This window comes from Cynoglossus semilaevis, chromosome 13 (genome assembly GCF_000523025.1).
Source record: "Cynoglossus semilaevis isolate Cse_v1.0 chromosome 13, Cse_v1.0, whole genome shotgun sequence".
NCBI lineage: Eukaryota > Metazoa > Chordata > Actinopteri > Pleuronectiformes > Cynoglossidae > Cynoglossus > Cynoglossus semilaevis.
The window spans coordinates 19,329,539-19,354,190 of record NC_024319.1 but is presented as its reverse complement, the minus strand read 5'-3'; the positions used below and the strand labels follow the sequence as shown (position 1 = coordinate 19,354,190).

The 24,652-nt window shown below is 38.9% G+C and overlaps 2 protein-coding genes across 5 annotated transcripts in view; one reads left to right on the top strand and one right to left on the bottom strand.

Moving 5' to 3' along the window:
- LOC103388901 (neurocalcin-delta A) overlaps positions 1 to 19,314 on the top strand; it is a 43,337-nt gene extending 24,023 nt beyond the window's left edge. The window contains exons 4-8 of one of the 3 annotated variants that reach the window (XM_008324108.3): positions 1,204 to 1,327; positions 13,338 to 13,738; positions 15,812 to 15,917; positions 16,553 to 16,672; positions 16,805 to 19,314. In XM_008324108.3, coding sequence (XP_008322330.1) covers positions 13,361 to 13,738; positions 15,812 to 15,917; positions 16,553 to 16,650 — 582 coding nt within the window. In that variant the 5' untranslated portion in view covers positions 1,204 to 1,327; positions 13,338 to 13,360 and the 3' untranslated portion in view covers positions 16,651 to 16,672; positions 16,805 to 19,314. Of the gene's footprint in view, positions 1 to 985; positions 1,094 to 1,203; positions 1,328 to 13,337; positions 13,739 to 15,811; positions 15,918 to 16,552; positions 16,673 to 16,804 lie in introns of those variants that run through there. The other 2 variants (XM_017037746.2, XM_017037745.2) reach the window with 2 other exon arrangements.
- Positions 18,756 to 24,652, bottom strand: part of LOC103388900 (grainyhead-like protein 2 homolog) — an 8,820-nt gene continuing 2,923 nt past the window's right edge. The window contains exons 6-15 of one of the 2 annotated variants that reach the window (XM_008324106.3): positions 24,355 to 24,466; positions 23,160 to 23,254; positions 22,150 to 22,308; positions 21,986 to 22,043; positions 21,585 to 21,724; positions 21,462 to 21,499; positions 20,877 to 20,968; positions 20,706 to 20,791; positions 20,537 to 20,601; positions 18,756 to 19,968 (exon numbers count right to left, since the gene is read on the bottom strand). In XM_008324106.3, coding sequence (XP_008322328.1) covers positions 19,854 to 19,968; positions 20,537 to 20,601; positions 20,706 to 20,791; positions 20,877 to 20,968; positions 21,462 to 21,499; positions 21,585 to 21,724; positions 21,986 to 22,043; positions 22,150 to 22,308; positions 23,160 to 23,254; positions 24,355 to 24,466 — 960 coding nt within the window. In that variant the 3' untranslated portion in view covers positions 18,756 to 19,853. The remainder of the gene's footprint in view (positions 19,969 to 20,536; positions 20,602 to 20,705; positions 20,792 to 20,876; positions 20,969 to 21,461; positions 21,500 to 21,584; positions 21,725 to 21,985; positions 22,044 to 22,149; positions 22,309 to 23,159; positions 23,255 to 24,354; positions 24,467 to 24,652) is intronic. The other variant, XM_008324107.3, reaches the window with a different exon arrangement.

Sequence of the window (24,652 nt, the reverse complement as noted above, 5' to 3'; positions counted from 1 at the left end):
ACACACAACCCCACCCAGATCTGGGCCCCACAGCTCTGCATTCAACAGGCCAGCAGATGCTATCCCAATGAATACACTTTGACTTAAGCTGTTCATACTCACAGCTTGGATGAGGGTGGGGTAACGAGGGTTTTGGCTGACCCTGAAAATTTTATTTTGTTCTCACAGTGCACAACCTACTTCTTTGTGTACTCTTCATCTAATGCCCCCTTCCCTTACACACATACATAGATGCAAAAAAACTAGAAAACATAGAGATAGGACTAGCGTTAATAGATGCAACCCAAATAGGGACTTGTTGGAATCCCAAAATCAGTAAAACTTTGTTTATAAAGCACATTTTAAAGTGCTTCACAAAAAACCATGCACATAAACCACCCAACCCCCCCAAAATACTCATGGCAGGAACACAAATCAAGTAATTAAAATGCACCAAAACACTAAGTAAATACATGTATATATGTAATAATAATATAAATATAGCACCTAAATATGCTACAAATAGAAATGGTCCTGTTCCTGTCTTAGAACTTTTGCAAATTTCAAAACTTTAATTTGTGATTTTTATGTTTAGATGAAATAGCCCTTGACCAGAGAGCGTCAAACCAGGGTAAAGAGAAAATATGGACAAAGGTAGTGATCAAAGCACCAAATATTTTCAATGATAATTATATTTTTAAGCTTTTTAAAAATAATTTCTAATGATTGGCTGTGTCATATTTTAACAAAGTTTAGATACAGTAAAATGTATTCACACATTTGCTTTAATTATGGGCAGGGGGTTAATAGAAAATAAAGAGAACCACATGTTTTAACCTCATTCCTTTATCATTCAGTTCTTTCTTTTTCAGCATTTGTATGTATGTGAGACAGAGACCTATTGAAATCATAGCAGTGCAGTGTGCCTGTTGCCGTGGAAACAGGTTTTCTCTCTCTCTTTCTCGCCCTCTCCCTTGCTCTCCCCTCCTTTTTTATTTCCCCTCCCCACCAGACTGAGGTCATGTGACCGCTATGACGTCAAACTGGGCAGGCAGACAGGCAGAGGAGCGAGTTAGTTTGTAGGCTTCAAACAAACCTCCTGCTCCAACTAGAGGTCTGTCAATGACTGTTAGCTCTCTCCCGCTGAATCACTCCTAACTTTTCATCTTCTTCTCCTTTATCCCCTCTACTTTCCATCTCTTCCTCTCTCTACTCTCATCTTAGTTTTCCTGCAGCGCTTCCCTTCATTCCTGCCTGTTGCTTCTTCTGCAGCTGCTGCTGACACACACTGGCAGAGAAAGCACTGTGTGATGGACTGCTGAGCGGCGTGTACATTGCTACAAACGAGGTAAGGTTCTGGGTCGTCTCTCTGTGTAAAATCAGCAGTTGCTTGTTCAGTGTGCTTCTTTTTGCAGGATAACAGACAGCCTCTTTATTTATTTCTTGAAACACATACTTGTGCAGAATGGAAGTTGTCTTCTAGTCGGCTTGCCTAGGTAGACGGTGAATTCATATCAGGCATCTCTTTTTGTCACCATGATAAACTCATAGAGTTTACTCATGGAGCATGATGTCTGAGGTTTCATAGCTGGCAATGTGAAGAATGCTAGCTGCTTTTTTTCTCTCTGTAAACACAGCCAGATCTGTTTTCAGCCACCCACACCCTCTACCACCTCCCAGCAGGAAATGAGTGATGATAGAAGAGAGAGAAGGGGAGTGTGATCATTACGGGGGGCTGAGTGCGTCGTGCCTTCGGGTATCTGGACGTGATGGGCAGCTCCACATGGGTTTTTTCCCCCCAAAGTGTTACTAATGATAGAGGCTGCGGTCTATGCTACTGGCTCTGAGATCCAGAAGCAGGGAGGGGGGGGGGGGCACAGCAGCTGCCACCTCTACCCCCACCTCTCCAGTCAAAGTGGATGTGAAACCTTCAGAGGAATGTGCTGCAAAAACCTAACTGACATTGTCCTGGGGTTATTTGGACTTTTTAGGTATTAAAAACCGGTTGAAAAATAAATGACATCCAAATGAGATTTATCTAATTCTTCTATATTTGGGGAAACTTTTCTATCTTAAAAACACTTGGGATCTTCATGCCTCCACCCTCAATTCACCCTCACACACCCCCCAGCTCCCCTGCGTTCCCTAAACAAAGACACGGTAGCCTACTTTTACATAAAATGAAAGAGGAAGTGGAAATGTGGGTAACAAAGTGTTTGGATGTCCCCCTCTGTCGTTCCAGAATCACTTTATCTCCTGGGAGATTATTGCTAACTTGTCTCCAGGAGTTCTTTTCTTTCTTCCCTTGGTCAGTATGGAGAAATGAGACAGGGAAATATATCAGGTCTTTTTCACTGAATTTGGATTTTTCTAGAAAATGTTTCTCTGTTATGTATAAGACATACGCATTTGCTATCATGAGTGATGGCAATAAAAAGTTTGTTACAGAGTTGAGACTGGTTTGATTTTATTTTTGTAGTTGCCTTTCAATGTTTTATTGTTTTGTCAATTTTCGCATTTCCCATTTTGTGTGTTGTAATGCAATTTTGTGGGTCGTAAATTTAATGCAAAGGCTGATGTAACAGTCCATGCATTAGCCATCAGCTTAATCTGGCAGCAGTAGAAATGAAGAGAGTGTGTGTTTATGTGTGCTTCTGTGTGAGTTCCTGTCTTCTACAAGCATACTTCTACAGTTTTAACCAGTTGAAGGCAGAAATGTGGATTTTCACCTCGATGCTTCAGTGATGTCACATCTTACTGGTTTAACATCATTTCAAAAAGGGGAATAAAAAGCACTGCGATATTTATAAATAGCATATGACGCCAAATGTGTGGAACTGAATCTTGACAATTATGTAAAAAAAAAAGTCCTGACAAGTGTGCACGCACATGTTTACCCCAGCACACATACAATCATGTGCATATTCACACTCAGAAGTGTTAACTCTATAGGTTACAGTCACTGTGAGTTGGTACCATGCTGTTTTTACATTTTATTCTCTAGGTTTCATTAACACTTCAGATGAGGTTAAGTGAAGTAAAGATGACTAATCCACCTTTATTTTTTAAGTGTAATCAATATATCTGTCAATTTTGCTTTAACACCCAACTCTGTTTTATGCTTAGAAAATATTAATGGTTCATGGTTAAAGCTTTTCCCTGCACTAGAAGTCCGAAATATACACTACAGCTCTTCATGCAAAAAATGAAAATGACTTCTGCTTTCATTTCACTAAACATTAAATTTAAATAATAATTCACCAAGTAAGCAATAAAGTCAACGAGACATACATATTATATACATATGTATATAATTTATTTACTATATTTTATTACTGATAACAGTTCTCTAGTTTCCATCGTTTTCAGCTTTTAAAGAAAAATAAATGATCTTTTTTTGTCCTTGTTTTTTGTCAGAACTCTGACCTTCTCTGACTTGCTTTCTAGCTTTATTTCTGTTCATTCACTGCGAGGTTGGAATAGTGCGGCCTCTTGTGCCTGTGCACCTCCTTCACAACATTCTCTCAAGGGTTTTTCAAAAAATACACAACAGTAAAACACGGGAGTGGATTACATTTGTTCTGGCAACTTCTGGTAAAAGGCCCATTTGTTCAATTCAACAAGCATCTGTCCTTGGTCCTATGGTCAGTGAGCCCTACTTCAGGGTGTGGGAAAACTGTCTTTTTTTCTTTTGCAATGCGTGTGTGTGAGGAAGGGGGGTGTACTGGGATTGTAAGTGGTAGTGCATTGGTTATTTTCTTACCGTTACCATACTTGTTTACTTCTCTGCTCCACAGATTATGTTGATGTGAATAGTTAGAATCCACTCCTCTCTCACACAAGTCAAGTATCAGAACATGACAAATAGTGATCCACTTTAATGTTGCATTATTGTCCGTCTCCACCCTCAGTGCAATGTTATCAGTGTGCGTGTGCACAGAGCAATAATCAAGTTCTATTGTGCAGGTGAGTGATGGTAGAGTGACTCATCACTGAACACTGACTATTTTTCTGATTTATCTAAAGGTTCACATGTCCATGTAAGTGATTACTCATCTATATATAACTGGAAATATATACACAGCATTGTCTTTAAATTTGGCCTAAAGTGTTAATGGAAAAATGTAATACATCTCTCTTGGACTTTCCCCCTAATATAGGCCACACATACACGCAGTGGGTGAGAAGGAGAGGTGCTTGTGCCTATATCTATTTAAAACTCTATAAAAACATCTTTCCAGCTCAGTCATGCTCAGGTGAACTGTTTGAATGAACCTCGTACATCCTGTTTTGATTTAAAAGAAGTTCAGTGTAACATTTAAGGCCATTTGTGTAACTGCTGATTTATGACTGGAGTCAAACACAGGGACAGAAATTGAGCTTCACCGAGGACTATACTTGTAGATAAAGAAACATGGCAAAGATTCCTCAGGAAGCAGTCAGATCATACTTCCATCCAAATCTAAATCATGTCAGTAAATCTCAATGATGAAACATCTTAGCAGATAACTCTAAAGCATTGCAGGGCTTAAATAGAGATGGTTTTGTAGCAAGTGTATTTAGTGTAAAATGAAGACATTGGTGACATTTTATAAAGTTGTAACATTAACATTAGAGCCTATCATCTGGTGTGGTGTAAGCTTCCTTTTTTTTCTTGAAGGCATTGTGGGTGTAATGATGCAGACTTTTTTGCCCTTATGTTCAGTACACAAGGTTTGGCATTCACATTGCAGTTTTTTTTTTAATTATTATTATTATTAGATGGGTCTTTTACCAGAACTGCGAAAATGTCAGACTGTTTTTACAGAAATTATAACGCCTTTACTCATTTCACTCATGGTGAGTGAGCAGGTCAAAATGTGGAAGGACAGCTGAGGTGTGCTGACTCACTAAAGGTCATAGCTCCACCACTCTATATAAATGTTTAGAAATCAGCAGACAATGTCAATTTATTGAATAGTGCATAACAATCTGGATAGGACGACCTTAGGTAGCTTCTCTTTATGTCTAACTTCTAAGTCTTCTACCTTTAGACCCCAAACTTTAGGTAAGATGGAGTAGGAACCTCCTACTATATAATTTGTATATAATTTGCATTCCACACTAGCCAATTTAAATAACACTCAGGTTCATATACTTCAATGGTAAAAACTTACTGCTGGCTTTTACCCAGTCTACATTGTTCTGTAATTGTTCGATTTCAACGGTAGATAGAGAACCTGAAACAACTGTCTCCAGCATTTTTTATTTTTAGACAAAACAAACTTTTTCATTTGACAATTTTACTTGAATTAATTTGCCTTGATAAGGATACAGTGCAAACTCCAAACAACATTAGTGAGCAGCCTTAGCCTGGGCACATTAGTGATTATAACTTTTAAAAAATGCACTAGGCAAGCCTTTTGGAAATATTTAATGAATTTTCAGGACATTTGGCACACAAAAGAAACCAGTGGTGTTGGTTTGTTGGTCTAGAGTTTAAAATTCTTTTGGGGCAGTTAGGTTTATGGGTTTTTAAAGTCTTCTTGTTCCAATCCTCCCAGTGGTTCACCATAAAGTTGCCTTATCTGATTAATAACTGAAATACCAGCCACCAATTTGCAAGCTGTGCATAAACACTCGCTCTCTTGTGAAAGAATGTTTTCACAAAGTTTCAAGGGACATCTGGTTGGCCATGTTCTGTGTTTCTATATAAAGAGGTCATAGGTCATTTGACCCAAACACAGCCTGAATGGGCTTAAAAATGCTCCCAGAGACTGCCTTCATTTAAAGATCCTACACTGAGACACTCTCTGTCATAGATCGTTTCAAATTCAGGGTCACAACCTATAGGCTGCCGTGCATTGCTTCAGACAAACTATGGGAACCAGATGTTCTATTTTTAGTCACAGTGAGGGATTCACATGCACAGTTGTCTAAAGCTGGAAACAAAAAAAAAGATTTTCAAGTTCGAATTTGAACGTTTATTGTCCTTTCATGAGAAAACAAATATCTCCTCAATCGTGTACCATTTAAAGTGGGGATCAAGACGATGATAGTTTAAATCTTTAGCTTCAAACTAGGAAAGAGAAGAGTTAACAAACCATCTGTCTGGGTAAAAGCCACTTTAATGGCTGCCTGCTGATTTGCTCTGTGCTTTCCTAAGATTGCACCCCATTGCACTGAGCTCCACCTACTCCAGCAACTAGCTTACTTTCATTCTGCTCAACTCACATAATCTGATGACAGAAAATCATTGTGTAATGATTATTACACACAGTTTTAATGAATAATTCTCTGTACAGTATATCAAGATATAAATTGACACTACCCTGTCTGTAAATATCATTATTAACAAACTCATTGCACTCATTGTTATTTTTTCTATGGTGATTAGATGTTGAAAAATGCAGATGTTATTTTGAGGTCCAGTGTGAGTGTAATGAGCATTGTTTTCCAACAAAGCTGTCCATGGTTTAATCTTTTTTTAAAAAGCCACCTCTTTGTCAAAGTTTATTTTTAGTAAATGTGTTCACTGAACTTGAATAGTATCCATTCTAGTTCAGACTTGTTTAGTAGAGACTGTCCAGACTGGGATATAAAAGATTTAATGATGGAATGTTTGGTGTTGGGTCACCGAATACACACACATATCATTAGGGCTTTTGTAGTATTACTTTTAACTTAATGTGGTTCCATCCTGTGGATGTTAGCACACCTGCTTTGCAAGCAGAGTCTTGGGTTCAATCCCTGATTCCCTCCCATGTGGTAGCATGTGAGTTGCAAATTCCCCATTGTAGGATGAATAAGACTTAGTTATTAGGTATTATTAGGTATTTATCATTATTAATTCAATGTTTAATTAACAAACAATATATTGTGACTTACTGTCACAATATTTCATTATTTTTAATGAGCACAATTGTAGACTTTAATCACTACTGTAGGGGAAAAATGAATTACTGTCACTGAAGTATGACTATGTGTTTAAAAAATGAGTCATTTAGAAGGTGATGAGTATCTGATACTCAGCTACTTAAAATTCCTCTGTGTTCGTGGAGATGGTTGGCAGTCAGGATGCATGCCTTACTGGGTCATGTTTGGCAGAAGGTGAAGAGTCATTGATTTATCACTGGTGTAACTTGAAGGCAGTTTATGCCTGTAAAACGTAGTCTGAGGCTGTGTCTTACTATGTATTCTCACCGTTAAAAGTATCCCAGTTTCCTGGTTTAACTTCGACTCCTGACCCCTGCTGTAATATAACTTCTGTACGCTATGTACTTTTCCATGATGTTATATCCTGTTGCTATAATTTCCTTTGACCACAGGAAGTAGAGTGGGCTTGTTGAGTCCTCGGAGGGATTTCTGATCAGAACCATCTTCAAGCTTAGTCTTTTGTCTAAGTGACATTTTCATTTTTCCCTTTCTCCTTGTCCTACTGCATTCACTATAAGGAGATTGCTCTTACCCTGTAACAGTCATTCATTCTGCAGCTGCTCTTACAGTTGCTCAGCAAACATTTTTATCAGTCGTTGTGAAGCTCTGTCATCTTTTACAGCCATCTCTCTTCAGGTGAATTGTGCCATTTGATGGTCATGCCCAGGTGTGAGACAGAGCCTTTTCTATTAAGTAGCTTCACATTTTTAGATTTTTACTAGAGAAAGTTTTTCTGTTTTCTTAGAGGAGTTTGTACAATATCCAGATGGCAGTCTTAAAGACTGTGTGTCTACATTTATTGTTTTCACCTTTATCATAACTTAGCAAGTGTAACCAGGCCGTGAAAGTAGACAAACTGCTTCAACGCCTTGTCCCTGTATTCCTTTTTTTCAAAGATTTTTAATTGTTAAGGAATTAGCTTTGTACGGATTTGAATCTAAATCGAATTACAATAAGACCCTCATCACCGTCCTGAAATGGTCTTGATATTCTCAACTACTATTCTGGGGCCAACATAGAATGTTGTGTCTCTTGAGATATTTACAGAAAGATAGACGGTACAGCACAACAGGTGTCAGTGTATTTGAAAGGCTGTATAATTGACAGCTATACCAGGATCCAGGTAATGTACATTTGTGACAATTAGAGCATATTTGTATCACCTTCTGTATTCAATGATTCGTCTACACAATATAATTGCCCTTGTCCAAACTACCTACTTTTTTGCATGTTTTCTTTTCCGTTCTTCTCTTTTCCATGGTGTCGAAGAATTATTTTAAATTTGGTAACAGTATTTACCTCAAATGCCAGATTAACGGTCAAAACATTGTAATTATGCACACACACCAACAGCATAATCCTGGCTATACTCCAACATATACATATACATAATTTAAACAAAACCAAAATATTTGGCCTCCTTAAAAGAGGCTGATAGGAGATTTCCTTTATAAGGTCTAGTTAAGACACCGGAGCAGCACAAAGAGAAACCAAACATATATTTAGTTACTTCTCTCTGCATATTATGTGAGACAAATGGCATGCAAAGGGAAATAATCCACGCGATTACATTAGCTACTGAAATCTGACTCTGCTCAAAGCATTTTGATGTACTGCTGTACTCGAGGTTTGCATATTTCTATATCTTATATACACAAACAAAAGTATCCATGTCATCTAATCCCTATTTAATACTAACTTAATTACAAATGCCTGTAGTAGCACAGTGATGAATGACCACAGACTCCTGCCAAAGTCTGTGATCATTCATCTGCTCTTAGACGGTGTTGCATAACACAGTAGGTCAGTAATTAATTTGAGGACATGTAACAAATCAAATCATTTCCCTGGTTCACTTTGTCTCCCAGAATCCATAGGCTCAGTGCAAGGCCTGTGTCTGTTACCATAGCAACCTAATGAAGACTAGGTAGGCCATTTAAAAGCATAAGTGCTGAAAATAACAACAGTAGGCAACATCACGCTAACCAGGTAGCGGCCCTCCTGTCAACTTGAGAAGAGTTCACACTGTGTGTGTCTCCTGTCTCTGGTATAGTGTTAATTCAATATGAAGTGGAAAGGTTGCCACAGTTCAAGTTCAGTTGTGTTTCTGAAAAACAAGGGAAGAAGTAACCAAGATCTTAGAAGTATAGGCTTGAGTCCAACTAGTACAAACTCATCTACCTCTCTGGGTCACTGTGTATCCAGCTACTGACTGGCTGCCTGCCACCGCCTGTCTTTGTGATTTCTAACTTTGCCTCCTGGAGTCAGCTTTGTCAGACAGTTTGAAGGATGAGTTTTTCTCCTTTTAAAGGCCTCTTGGAACCAGAGTACAGCTAAGATCGCATGTGGATAATACTGTATGTTAATACCCTAGTTTATAGTATCATTTTCTTCTAGCATAGTTTCCTAAAATCATCAGATATACTTCAGGATATTTCAGCACCCTTTAGAGTCAGAGAAAAGTATTACAATAAAACATTTTGCCTTAAGGTAATTAAACTAAGTGTTTCCCTGGTTTTAATCATTTATCTTTGGGACCTTAAGTCAATCCCTGCAGTCACTGGATGAAGACAGGGTCTAATCTGCAGGGCAACCTCGGCTTTAGGATTCCATTAGAATGTCTTTGAGAAAGATGACTTCTCATTGGATTTATATTTTATGTTAAAGTGATGATTCCAGTACCAAGTTTCAGGTCAATTCTATATATATTTGGTCAAACCGACTGATAAAGCATGTCACAACTACCTCATCAGCACCTGGCTGCAGGCAACAAAGACCCCACAATTGTGGCTAAATACCACAACCCTAGCATGACAACATCACATTAGAGCATCAATCTGCCAATCACCAAAAGTTTTGGACTGGCACTGTAATTATCTATTGATCAGCATTTTCTCTCTTCTCTGATTTGTGTGTCTCTCACATTGTGTCATTTTTTTTCTCAGTGTAACACCTCTACTCCAATTGTTCTTTCTCCCATATTGTCTGCAATTTCAAGCTGTTGCCCTTTATTCCAAAAAGCTCAACACACATTAATGGTTGTGTATTAAAGTCTTCTTGTGTTGTGTGAAATTTAATTGTGAGTTTTCTCTGATTTGTTTTTAGTGAAAAGCCCTGCCTTACAACAACACACAAAAACATTATGAATTGTCTGTGTGAATAAAGTAAAAAAGTGAAATAGTCGTTATTGTAGCACTGCACACAACGAAATGTGACCAGTGTGTGGGGACAGTGCAGTGTTCAGTGCACCTCAGAGGTAGTTTCGCAGCTGGTGGACTCAAACTTGAAACCTTTCAGACCTAAGTCCACTTCCTTAACCACCCAGTAACTATTATATGAAATTTGTTTGTGTGACTAATTAGGGTGAATGTTACATGCATCTGTGACGTCACCTAATGTTTACATTTGACTTACTGCTTCATCATCCATTCACATGTCCATGTGAATTTGTACCACTGATGATCATGGTCTGCTTCTAACTGAACTCCTGTACCGCAGAACCCACACAAACACGAGACACCTACACTCAGACAGACACACACATCCGAGAATGAGTCAGGCAGTTAAGAATGTGTGTTTTTGTGTGCTCCACTCACATGCTCATGCTTTTGCGATGCACTCGGTCAGAAAGCCCATCAATGACAGAGATTTTGCTCTGCGTTGCTATGGTAACAATGAAAGAATTTTTCCATTTGTGGACGAATAGAAAAAGAATACAGTCTGTGTGTATTTACAAATTATCTTAATACATTGAAAAACACAGCAGTCATTCCTTCACTCTGCCCACTCAGTATAAATCCATGTGGCTGCAGTGATTATTGGACATAGTGGCTTTATGAAACAGAATGTGACTTGCTGAGAGAAAGCGGGGGTGGAAGGTCCTTCCTGCCTCAACATGTCAGTCAGTCACCTAGTCTTTTAGTGATCACTTCTTTAAGGTTTTAATACTATAGGTGGAGCAATAAACTGTTAGGGTATTAAACTATTGAACCCGTTTCTCAGTTTGTGTTTTTGGACTAATCAGTCACTTATTTGTTTTAACACAACATTAGAGAAAACTGAGAGATTGTGTACCCTATATACAGTAGTATATAGGCAATGCAGGGCATCAAAATTATACATGTAAAAATGTCAGAAGTAGTGAAATGAATTCATCAAAGCCTAACTTAGACATGGACAGGTTATGGTGCCTTAGATGTTTTATTACCACAATTCATTTTCTGACAGGTGTGACTAATACAGCCAGAAAATACAGCCGATCCCTGGTGGCAAGTTACAACAAACATGTCAAGCAGATGTAGAAATTGCTGTGACTTTGTGTATAGTGAAGTGAGTGTAAAATGTCACATTCACAGTTTTAAAAGGGTAGAATATGTTTCAGTGTAACATCTCCAGCCAAACTGTGATTGAGCTGCTTGTCAATAACACAGTGAGGCAATAGTCTGTCACTCAGCAATGCTACGCTCGTGTTAATTTCCGATGTACAGTAACTCTGCTGTGTATACACAAGCTGTATTTCACGAACAGTATCTTCCTGTCAGTCGACTCATTACTCTCTTTGAATCTCAAACACTGGTAGGTTTAGGCATATGACGATATAAGATATACAAACACATCCGTGCACATACAAACAAGCTGACAAAAGTAATAATGTCATCATATAACGGCGGCAGTTTTCAGGTAACTAAATTGTCATTAGGACGGGCAGTAGGGTATCACTCTAACAGTTCTGAATGGACTGAAAATAGAGCATTATAGTAGGAAACTCAGCAATGATTGTCAGTAAATATGTGTGTGTGTGCATGCAAACTAATTCCTTTAGTCATCCTTTATGTGTATAATAAAAATGTAATTCATTTTAATTAAAGTATTCTATGCTGATATTTTTAAGTAAATATGTATAATCTTTTTGTATTCATGTAACTTAATTTGGTAAAAGTAGAGGAAAAGCAGATGACACACTGTAAGAATTTAGTTTTGAGGCTACAAAACTAAGTACATCAGTAGTAACTTCTAACTTCTAACAATTATAACCAAGTAAACTATGTATTGAAGTACTTAGTTTACTTGCTACTTAATACTTTGTTTACTTGGTACCTAAATTTAAGCCAGAAGTTTCTTTGGTAGTTGCAAAGGGAGTGGCTTATTATGGTATCTGACAGTCAGACACTTATCTACCATCCTATTTAGACTAAAAACACTTTGCTGAGTCTTTTCTTAGCGACTTCAACACTTTGAAGTCTCTCTTTGTCTTTCTTGCAGTATAAGACAGCAGCAAAAGACCTTTTCAAAGCATTACAAAAAAGACTTTCCATCGTAAATGTCACTTCATATGGTTTCTGTATTAGTAGACAATCTTACTAAGAACAGGAGGAGGTGCTTCCTGTTTGCTCAGCCAGATAGAAACCTCTCTCACCCGACTTTCCTACTGTATCTTCCCCTCAGGAGTCCCACGCTTATTCTGACTTTAGCTCTCTACACTTCAGCTTCTTTGGTTAGATGTCAAATAAGAGGATTTTAGAAGTAATAAAAGCAAAGGAGATTGAGACGAAAAAATGAATGAACACAACACTCATTGTAGTTAATCAGATATCATTTCTAGAATAACTTCACACCAGATCTAACCGGAAAGTTGGTGGTCTTTGTCTTTCTGCTCAGACTCAGGCTCTAATTTTTCTTTATTCAGTTCCCAAGAGTTTTAATGGGAAGTAAGTCTTAATGCTGTTTGTGGCAAATACTGTTAGCCCACTTACCTTTTTGAATGAATACTACTTTGGTCAGTTTCCATGATTCCTTTAGTTTTAATTGTCCATCTCTGAGGTCATTTACACAACCTCAACTTATCAAAGCACAACCCACGGCTGTACAGTGTTGTGCTGTGAAACAAATACAAGGCTGTCTTTCACATAAGCTGCCTGAAGACTGATATCCATACAATGTTACATATACATTTTATTGAAGGCAAACACAAAATACAAGTCTTTATCCTGTTTTTATGAAAAATGCAAGTACTCTCAGGTAGAGTATTGAGCACCCTGGCTGAACAGATGATAAATCCAAATGATGTTTGTGGAGCAGTTCAACTGCTTCAAATGTCATCTGACTGTGAATTAAAACCAGGTTTAGTGTGTGTTTGGAGATTTTATGGGCTAATTAAACTCATGTTGGGCATATGGCACTCTGAGCCATTTTCCATGGAAAGTTTCATTAGCTTTAAAAAAAAGGAAATGATTTTAGTCCTGATGTGTCTCTAAAGAAGGAAGTGCTTACATTTTTGTTTAGTGTCTTGACAAAGCCACATGAGGACATGAGATACAGTATGTGTGAGCTTAGATTAGTCATGGAGTATGAGACTTAAAAACCTGATTTTTTATATATTTTCCTCATGCATTAAGTTAGTCACCATCTTGTCTCTTTTTTTTCTCCCTTTCCCATCTGTGCAGAGTGATCAACAGGCCTGACAGACATGGGAAAGCAGAACAGCAAACTCCGTCCTGAGGTGATGCAGGACTTGCTCGAGAGCACTGACTTCACCGAGCATGAGATCCAGGAATGGTACAAAGGCTTCCTAAGGGACTGCCCCAGCGGAAATCTTTCTATGGAAGAGTTTAAGAAAATCTACGGCAACTTCTTTCCTTATGGGGATGCATCAAAATTTGCAGAGCATGTCTTCCGCACTTTTGACGCCAATGGCGATGGGACGATAGACTTCAGGGAGTTCATTATTGCGCTGAGCGTCACGTCCCGTGGAAAGCTGGAGCAAAAGCTGAAGTGGGCGTTTAGTATGTATGACCTGGACGGGAACGGATACATCAGTAAATCTGAGATGCTGGAGATTGTACAGGTGAGTGTGCACACTTAGAGGTTGGTGTGTCATTTATGTCTATGCAAACACAGTATGGGTTGAAAAGGCTGGAGAAACTTGTCTCCTCTCAGATTAGGTTATGTTTAACTATTTTTACTTCCCTACTGTATATTAACCCTGGGCCTGGAGCAGTGAAATGGTACTAGAAGGCTCCAAGTTCAACACCAAGTCCCCAAAATCCCAGATTGTATCAGAACGAGCATTGTTTGTAAAAACTGAAAGCTGGAACTGATTCTCTATATCTTCCTCTATACTTACTTTCCTTATAGAAAATTTGAAGGCATACAACATTTTTAGTTGTTTTTAAGGTACCAAGAAATATGCTTTTTTTAATGAACCTCAGCTTTACATATAAACATTTTCTTACACTAATACATATACTAAAGAATAAAAAAGATGGAAATAATGAAAAAAAAAAAAAGAAAACAACAAGGAAAAGGGTGGTGTGTGTGTTTGCGCATGTGTGCGTGTGGCATTTCCTTTGTAGAACTTCCCCATATAAACACAGTGGCCTGTAGGTGTGTGTTTGTTTTTGCTCATACACATTTCTATTTCCTCTACAATTTTGTAACAGCAGCCAGATCCGTGTATGCATTTACTCAGAGAAGGTCTCACTAGTGTGACTAATTCCAGAAGATTCTGTGACTCAGTGACTTTACAGGATCTGTCTCCACCGTGAGCAGGTCTTCAGATGTGGAATCCAACCATTCTCTGCCTGTGACCCAGCTCTGAGTTGAGACGGAACCAGAAAAAACAATCGTATCCTGGCCTCTCTTCCTAATGCAACATGATGTTCACAGGCAGTCAGTCAAATTGGCAGTCGGTCAGTCAGTCTTAATGATTCTTAATGATTCAGTGACTCAGAATCAGTCAGGTCTATCAGCCAAGTATATGTTTACTGCTGACCTCTGAAGAACTGAAGGACCTGCATGTGATTCTTCTTCATCCAATAGACTATGAAATCATTCAACTACATCTTATCTGTCTTCTTATTGGTTGCTTGTAAATGTATGTTTCAGTAGCTCAGCCTTAGCCCATTGTGTAGCTGTACAACAGACCAGCAGCACAAAGCTCCTCCGTGTTATGTTGGTAAATTATAAAGTCTTAGACCAGATTCAGGGATTTAGAATAACGAGAGATCCGTGGTCTAGATGGATATCAACCACCACTGCTGCTGTTTGTCTCTGTTCCACACAGCATCACTGTGTAATAGGGGGCACAACCAGTACCTATATAAAGCCCCCACTGTAGGGTAATTACAACCAAACACCCTGTGTTCACTGTCAGCTCCCTTGTTAGAGACACAGAGAGCGGGCGGGTGGTTTCACTGTTTACTGCCTGTAATGAAAACACAACACAGAGGAGGAGACACAACACTGATAAATGCTCTGTGGTTGAACATACACACGTTTGCCCCGCCCTCTTTTCACCTAAAGCATGAGATTGTATTTCCAGAGTGCTGCAGCCAGTTGACATATTGAAAATAAATATTCTTGTCTGTGTGAAGTAAGTGCCCTCGCTGTGACTGTGTATTGACTTTCTTGTGTCTGACTTTTAGTGAAAGAGCTGAACAAATGTCACTGACATCATTGTTTCATTCAATGTCACAGTAACAGGTTGTAGGATATATGAGCAGGAGCTGTGGGTCAGAGTAGAGCAGGTCAGCCTGTAAGTATTTTCATCAGTAAGTATTTATCAACAGTGGAAGACTCCTCAGGAGTCCAGCTCACAGACTTACAACAACACTGTGTTGAAGATTGATGACCCAGTGTAGAGGCTGTTAGAAGGAAGAAGGAAGCAAGAGAAAAAAAACTTCTACAAAGGTCAACAGGAAGTTTGCTAGGAAGTGTGGCTCTGAAGATAAAAGGGTAAGGCAGGGCTGGTACTTAAAATAAATCCTCATTTATATTTTTAGTTTTGTCCAGACATAAAATTTTGAAGATGTTTGAGAAACAACATTCAAAATCTGGTTTGTTTTACACAGTGAGAAATGAAATCCATTCCTCGGACATAAATTACAGTTTATAACTGCAATCGTCTATCTCCTCATAGGCTATCTACAAGATGGTATCATCTGTCATGAAGATGCCGGAGGATGAGTCAACACCAGAGAAGAGGACGGAGAAGATCTTCAGACAGATGGACACCAACAGAGATGGTAAGATTAGAGATTTTGGTTTTCAAAGGCACCAGAAACAAAATATTTTTAGACAAAGTGTTAGACATGGACATGGATGCTTTGACTAAACAGACTATATAGATCTGAATGTACTGAGCAGTCTGTGGCTACTTCATATATACAACAGGGTTATTACAGTAGCAGCAGCACTTTCCTGTTGTGACCCCGAGCAAAGGAGAGAAAGAAATGAAAAAAAAATGGAGAGAAAAAGTAGGAGTTAACCACTAATGTACGAGGGGGAGGAGGAGGAGGTCATGCAGAAGAGTAAGACAGGGTTGAAGAAGACTGAACAGTGGAGTGGAATTCGAAAACAGAAACCAAGTGTTGGTTGTGAGAAAAGAGGCACCTTAATACTGCCCCCTTTTGGTGATAAGTCACAAATCAAGTGTTTCTCCTACTTGATCAACCCGGAAATATGAAGCACATGAACAAACTGCTGTCGAAGCTGGTAATACAGCAAATGTAAATATTTTTTACCAGCGGATAAAGCCTGAATGTCTACTGTGTGTGATTTACAGCACAGACTTTGTCTGAAGTAAATATTAAAAAAAACACTTTATTGTCTTTTAAGACCTGAATTGTAAAAGAATGTCTCTGGTCTGTTTGTTTTTAAGGAAAACTGTCTCTGGAGGAGTTCATCAAAGGAGCAAAGAGCGACCCCTCCATCGTTCGCCTGTTGCAATGTGACCCCAGCAGTGCGGGACAGTTCTAAACCTGAGGCACCATTTCACCCTGTAAGCCTGTAACCTACAAATATAAAGATATAGATAAAGAAAGACGTCTTTAAAATTAATTAAAAACATTTTGAGAAGGTGTTTTTTACCAGCACAAAATAATAAAATAGATAATGTCTCCTGTCTCTGTAGCAAATATTTTAGGTGACTCTAAACACCCTTAACTCTCTACCATGGAGCAGACTGATGATGATGATGATGATGAAGGATGATGAGCTAACAACGATGAAGGCTGTGATTTGCACTGAGGACTATAAAGACGAGCACAGGAGCGGCATCCTCCAGTTTTCTCTCCACTCTCTAGACTTGTAAACCCACATTAAAAAAACAGAACCTGAAGACTTTTTCAGTCCCAGGTTTTCTTCTCACCACAGTTAACATATCTGACCCCTCAACTCCTTCACAGACAGGGTATAAAGAAGGTCTACAGCAGGTTGCGTGTGTGTATATATAGAGTATACAGTACAAACTGGGGTCTCTGTATTGGTGTCTTTACTTGGCTGCCTGTGTGTCACTCTACGGTGTAAGATTGACGGTGTGTGTGATGAACATGGCAGCAGAGAGACGACAGTGTGTAGAAACAGGACAAACTGTAGTTTACAGACACGTGAAGTTTGCCGTTCACTCGGAAGGAGTAAAGGTTTTTCTTTGCTCTCCTTTCTACTATGAGAACATTTGTGCATGTTTGTTGAACTCAAAAGAATTTGTTTCGATTTTTTGTTTTCGTGCTGGGAAAAACAAAAACGTTATGCTACTGTTCATATTGACTTTAACCCATGAGTAGTTTGAATTTGTGGCGTTTTAACCGATGCTACCAATAAGGCGCCACAGCCACATCATCGGTTCCAGTGGAGTTTGATAGATGCAGTGTCACTGTTTTTGCTGTCTTTAGAAAACATAGAGAACTTGTCTTTGTAAAAGTACTTAGTAGTGTAGATACTTTTTATAGTGCAAAACCCTTTGTAAAGTTGCATACTCCTGAAAATTGGTTTCTGGTTTATAACAAATGTTGTGAAATGACAATTGACAAAAAAAAAAGGTTGTATATTTTAGTTGTTGCAGGAGATCAAGCATGCACACATTTTTCTTTCACTTGTACTCTATGAAGAACTAACTCTTGGTTTCTTCACATCCTTCACTATGAGGTGTGTTTGTTTGAATGCTGCATGCTGTTGAAACAGCACAAGACCTGAACTCAATAACACATATGCATGTAACACCTGCATGTGGGTGTGGTAAGGCTGTGTCTTCATAGATACGAGTAACCACAAAGGTCAGTCAGTCCGTCATCTGTGTGTGTGTGTGTGTATGACTGTGTGCTGTTGTTGTGGCCGTGACAACCAGGAGAAAGTGTTATCAACGTAGTAGAGACTTCACTGCTGCCAGGTTCACAGATAGTGAATCGCATCATTCCACAAGTGACAACAACTCTGTTTTTGTGTTCCCATTTTGAGTTTATTTCAAAGATGACTCTCTCCTCTTTCTGTTTCAGCTCATCTGCTTTGGCTCATACTGTTGCTCTGCTGGGGTTCTCCGACCTTCACTGCTGTGTACCGAGTGTAGTTTCTTCCTCTTGTCTGTCTTGAACTAGTTTTATCTTCCCCACAGTCAAATCAACACCAATAGCTGAGACTTAGTGAGAGGGGTCTGGTACCTCACACTGACCTGCTGCAACAACGTCTTTGTTGTTTTCCAACCACAGCCACATTATCTGTCTATGCCAAGCTTATGACAGTGCAAAAAGGTCTGGTTGACTTAGAATGTATCCAGGTTGGTGTTGGACATTTGCATGTCCACAGTTCTGATAAGTCACAGATCTGTGCCTAATTGAGGGTAGTATAAAATTGTCCACAGAAGGCAGGCACAGAGGGGTTGTTAGAGTTGACAGTTGTGTGTTTTAGCTGAGCTCAGTATTGTTCTGCAGCACAGTCGCAAGTACACTGAACAGAACACAATATATGTATGCTGTACTGACTTCTCGCTCAAGGCCTCTCTCACCATTTTACTCTACTAAACCTCAACAAGACAACAGTATTGACTGACTTCAAACTGAATTTTATGATTTTCTTCTATCTTTTTCCATAAACAGTTAAGTAAAAATACACGTCTTTTGAACTAGACTTTATGAATAGAACATTGAATCACATGGGCATGTCGAGGGTGAGCAAGTGCTGACAAATGTCAGGGTCAGAATACTGGTGTTTATGCAAACCTACAGAAGACACTGATGCAGGAAAACAAAGCTTTGCAAATGAAGCCATGTCCTCGAAGCAAAAACAGCAAAGCCATGAATGTTTCATTTAAAACACATTACTGTTGTTGTGAAAGAAATGCAGAAAAAATGCTCCGAGGATCACATCTGCTGCAATGATACTCTCACCATGTTTCTTTTACTGTATTTTTAGACTGTTTTCAGGTTAAACATTTCTGTTTAAAACACAAAAATAGCATCCTGTGCCAAATGACAACAAAACAGTATTGTATAAATTTACACTGTAAAAATGTTACCTGTTTGAACAAAATGTTTGTAACTGTTGCTTTTTGTAGGTTTTGTATGGCGTCCTGTTTTTAGTGACAACAATTTTCTGGATCTAATGATTCATTTTATTGGGGTCAGGAATTAAATTTACAATTTATTGTGTGCCAGCATTTATGTGGCGTCTGTTTAATTGAATAACTGCAAACACGTGTGACATATAAACAATATTTATTGGCTTATATAAAAGTCTGTACATTACAGTGCATTTAGCAGGTAAAGAAATGTGAGTAGGAACAGAGCAGGTAAAAACAAATGTAACGAATGCTGATCACTGCAGCTTTGTGACAGAAAAATAAAACAAAAATAATACTCATACCAAAGAGACAGCAGTCTGACATAATCCTGAGAAATGGTTTCATAAATGACACCACATCGATGTTGTATATTGTAACCCGAAATAAGGTTATGTTTAGGGCAGCAAAACAAGAACCGTACAGGTCATTTGAAGAAAAAAAAAAATTTTAAAGCACAAAAATGTATTCATACTGTAGGTTTTCATCACTCAACCTGTTTCCATGTGTGAGGTGCTGTGCAGCAGGTCGTCTGATGAACATGTAACATGTATTAACACTGTAAATATTCACAATTTTGCCCATGGTGTGTGTGTTGAATTCTACCCGGTCAGTGATGACATCAGAGCTGTCAGATCTCTGACAGGGTCACACGCAGACAGTCAGCTGTGCTCTCAAAGGCCAGGGTGAAGGTGTCTTCGTTGGAGTAATGCTGGACGATGTTGTCGTCCATGTTCACCAGCACTCTGAGGGAGACCAGGAACAACATCAGTCACACGTGATGTCTTTGTAACATTGTGATGTGAAAAACAGGTTACTTTACAACAGAAAGACTGCAGACATTTGCACATAAAGAACAGCAGTACACTTTTACAATTGGTGAGATGCCTTTTTTGTTTTTTAGATTAGACTAATCTAAAGAAAATTGTCAGTACATAAGACAGAAACTAGTGTATGCATTAGACACTGTATATGAGCATTTGTATTCAACATTGGGTGTCATAAACAGAGAACACTGTTGTGATTAGTGGAGAACTGATGTGTTTATTGAGTTGGTGTGACTTTTTGTTGTTGTTTGAACTTTTCTCTTCTTTTTAGGTTTCTTTGCAGCAGAGGTTGTTGTTGTTACATGTGATGTGCACAAATCATTCCAACAGAGGGATTTGTGCGCAGAGGATAGAAACAGCCAGCAGGGGTGTCTGCCTGCAGCCTTTAAGTCGAGTCAGATCTTTATATTCAGGTGAGTCAGGATTTAGAGTTTGATTCCAGATGAACATTTAGCCTCAAATGTTGTCTCTTTGTAATCGTACTCACCCTTTTTTGCTCTTCTGGTAAACTTTTGCCATCTTACCAACGGGTAAAGCATATTTCTCTGAGATCTGTGGATAAATAATGTAATAAAGATAAGTTAGATGATTTCATACACGAGTTTCCTGAATAATTCATCTGAGAACTACATCACAGCGCTAGTATCAGGACTCACTGCCTCCATCAGTGCTTTGAGAGTTGGTGTGTGCAGCATCAAAGCATCGAATACTTCATCACACTCTTTTCTCACATATAGAAGAACTGTTTGCAGGAGAAAAGAAAAAAAACATTTAATAGTAAATAAGAAAAATACAATTTTAGATAGTTTTTTTTTAAATATACAAACCTTTCCGTTCATGGTCTAACTTGGGTTTTTTGGACTGAGGTGGACAGGTTTCACTGTCAGACTGACATGACAACCTCTTCACCAGAACACTCCTGAAACAGAAGAAGTCAGGTTAACATAATGTATAAACATGGCACAGTTAGGTCCAAGGTTGCCTGACACCTCTTAGAGTTACATTTCTACAGTTGGTCTCCTTAATCAACAGACGCCACACACAGCTGATGAAATGTGCATTTATTTGTTGAAACAGGTTTAATATGATGCAAATATTTCACCAATGCTGTTAACAAAAATCACAGCCAACTGACTGGAGGTTTATTGGAAGATGAAGCTATGACTTCAATCATACTGTATCTTCTGGAAACAAAATATAGGGTTATGAGTTTTCTCTTCTTTGATCAGTCATGTGACACCATGTACCTTGTCATAGACGCCTGGTGAACTGAATTTCTGTTAAAACTAGTAGATTAAAGATACAGTATGTTGTGATCAGTTAACATTGTTTAGCAATCACTGAGCTTTGTTCATTTCTCTTCGAGAGTCTGTCAAAACCTATGGAGAAAGACTGGCAACAGTGTGACTCACCCGCTTTTGTCAACCTCTTCTGCATTGAATGTAAATACCTGAAAATTAATACAAGAATTCAACTTAAAATGAATGACACTGGACCAGGACATGGTTTGTTAGTGGTGGATTGACATGTCTCACCTGCCCTGCTCTCTGCAGGTTCCCAAAGTGGACGTCAGGAATAAAAAGGACAGGCTGGGAGTCCAGGTCCATCAAGGTTTTGAACAGTGTGCTGTCGCTCCTCTTCAGGTGAGAGCCGAGTGCAGAACTGGCATTTTTACCTGGTCCAGACAAAAAGAAATGTTAAACAGTTCAGTTTCACTTGATTCAATTATTTAGTGTTTTGACATCAAGGTCATTAATATTTAAAACCTATTAAATCAACAGTAAATCAAATGCATGTCAACACTGTTTCTACAACAGAATTTCTACACTTGTTCTAGCAAATTTTAACTCAAGATCGCCACCTACCTACTGATAAACTAAAAAATATATATCATTTTTTTTATAAAGAAAATGGCATTAAGGCAGAAGAGTTTCACCTTTTATCCTTTTTTTAAGATGTTTTTTCTCCTCATCACGAAGCTTCCTCTCAGCCCCCTGCAGAAACACAACAACTGTTGTGGAGACCGAGTACAAAAGATGCAGCAAATGTAGAAAAAAAACCCCACTTTGTTTTGTGGTGATTACAAGACAGGGATCTAACCTTGTCACAGAAAACCTTAATCTGAGAGTAGGCTCTGTGGATGGGTCGGCTACTGCAGCTGTTGTAGCTGTAGGTGTCAATCTGGATTATGAGTGGCGTTCCCTTAACGCCCTTCTGTGAGGAGAAGTCTGTGCTCAGACAGTTGACTGAGATGAAGACCTGAGTAACAAACAGGAACATTAGTCCAGCTGTAAATCTGTTTTACTTTTGGTCTGTGTATCATGTAAAATAGGCTGGAGGCAAGAACTTAACTGATATTAAATGATATGTTCCTTGTCAACCATATTATGACTGATGAAAAATCACAGACAGGAACAATGATGTTTCCCTACCCTCCCAGCTCCCCCCCGATCAGAGCATGTATTCCCACTCTAACTTCTCTTGAATCCTCCAGTCAAACAGGATCAACCGCTTCAACAACAGTCGGCAAAAACAGATAACGGTAGAGCCCTCACCGTGGCTCAACAATGACTTTCCCACTACGTAAGCAACAACAGCATCATGTTTGAACCTGCAGAGGAGAGGGCTGATTGCTGGAAATGCCTGGAGCACAGATGATCCTCCTGTACCTTCAACAGAATTACACCTCACACACACCCCAGCCACTTCTCCTGAAACTAGTTTAGGCATTGCTGCTGGCATCCTGAGTTGATGCGCATTTGTATGTGTTTGAGAGAAGAGGCGGGCGGGGTCCAAGCATAAACACTTATCCACAAGAGTTTCAAATACCTCTTTTTTCAATGAAAGCATTTGGATCTGAGCGGTCTAAACAGTCCTTGTACTTCCCTGTGGGGGCTGGTAGTATTTCTTGGAATGTGTGTGTGTTTGTGCCACCTTGACGAAGGTGAAATGTGAGTAGCCTTGTTTTCCTGCATGCCTGCAACCCCAAATAATAGCTGTCTCCTACCAAGCAATGCTGCCTCCACCTGTTGGGGGAGGAACGAAGGTCTAACAATTTACACTCCTGCTTCTAGTAGCTGCATAATCTCACTGTTCTTTTTTTGTTTTACCTTGGCTTCTTCACTGATGTCCCATGTAAAAGACACAGCATTGTAGGCAATTTCCTCCACATTCCCGATTGTGCTGAAGCTCTCCTTGTAGTCGGCTGCATTCAGATTAGAAATCAGTGAGACAATATGTAAATGACTGAAGTAACGCCCGTATCACTTGACATGGAACACTGAGAAAAACAGGCTTTTTTTTTTTTTTAAATAGTTGAGACAAAAATTTACAACAAAAAAAGGGCAAGTTTCAAGTATTCTTTTAGTTTTTTCAATCAAGGGACAATCTATAAATAAACCCTGGTTTCAGTTAGTTAATTGTACTGAATCTCCCCTGAAGGTGAAATGGGTTTGAGGAACAAAGAAACACATGATTGAAATGAAAAACTAATCTAAAATTCAGAAAAATTAAAGCCACACATTTTTAGTTTTTATTTTTAATCCATTTAGGATTTTTTGCTGCTTTTCAGAGCAGTCTTGCATTATTTAGTCATAATTCTTTAGTCCTGATAGTCAAGTAGCAGAGAACTAATGCAAAGGCCTGAAGCCACGGGTTGCAGACCGTCATGAATGCTAGTAATCCGTGACACCAGAATCCTATTCCATATTTTGATATCACTTTGTATGATGATTAAATTAACAAATAAAATCTGAGATGTAAATGTCTCTATCTTCCTCATCATCTCCCTCAACACCTCACCTCTGCATGTGTAATCTAATTTTCACTCGCTGTGAGTTTGTGTCTGAAATCTTATTGCTCATTCCACACAGTGTGAGCCCACAGGTTGAGGCCTGTCTCATACTGAGGGTTCAGGATGTGGCCTCAGTCCAGGCCCCAACCCACTTCTCCTCCTAACGTCTATGCAAATGCAGAACTACTGGTTTGTTCCTGGCTGAGCTGCTGTGAGAATCGAGGAGTGACAGTTATTCAAACCGTGGCACATTTTACTCCAGGATATGTGACGACTATTTTTCAACTGAGGTGTCTTTTAACTTTCCTGCCGGCTTACTGGCTCTCTTTTTGTGCATATATCTATATATTCATATATACTATATACTAATTACTAACAAACAGGCCTGTGGATCAAATAAACAGGTCATAAACCTCTCTTTTTGTCCCATAAAGTATTCAGTAAGACATGTCAGCGAACCATTGCTAAATAAAATTCCTGAAATACTGTTTTTTTTTTTACTATTTTCTTACCGATGTCTAGGACTCTCTGTTTGGCAGTGTGTTGACGAGAGTGCCAATATTTCCAATTCTTCAGCTGCTCATCTCTGCACTTGTCATCCCCGAACACAACCATGATCACACTCTACAGTACAAGGTACAGTAACATGGGGCCAAACATGAGAAAAAAAGGTAATATTAATCTTTCTTTAAGTTTTAAAGGAGACTAACAGTAGATTATTACTTTTGTCCAGCTCAGTCCCATACCCCCCCCCCCCCCACCCCCCAACACACCCCCACACCCCCACACCAACCACCACAACACACACCA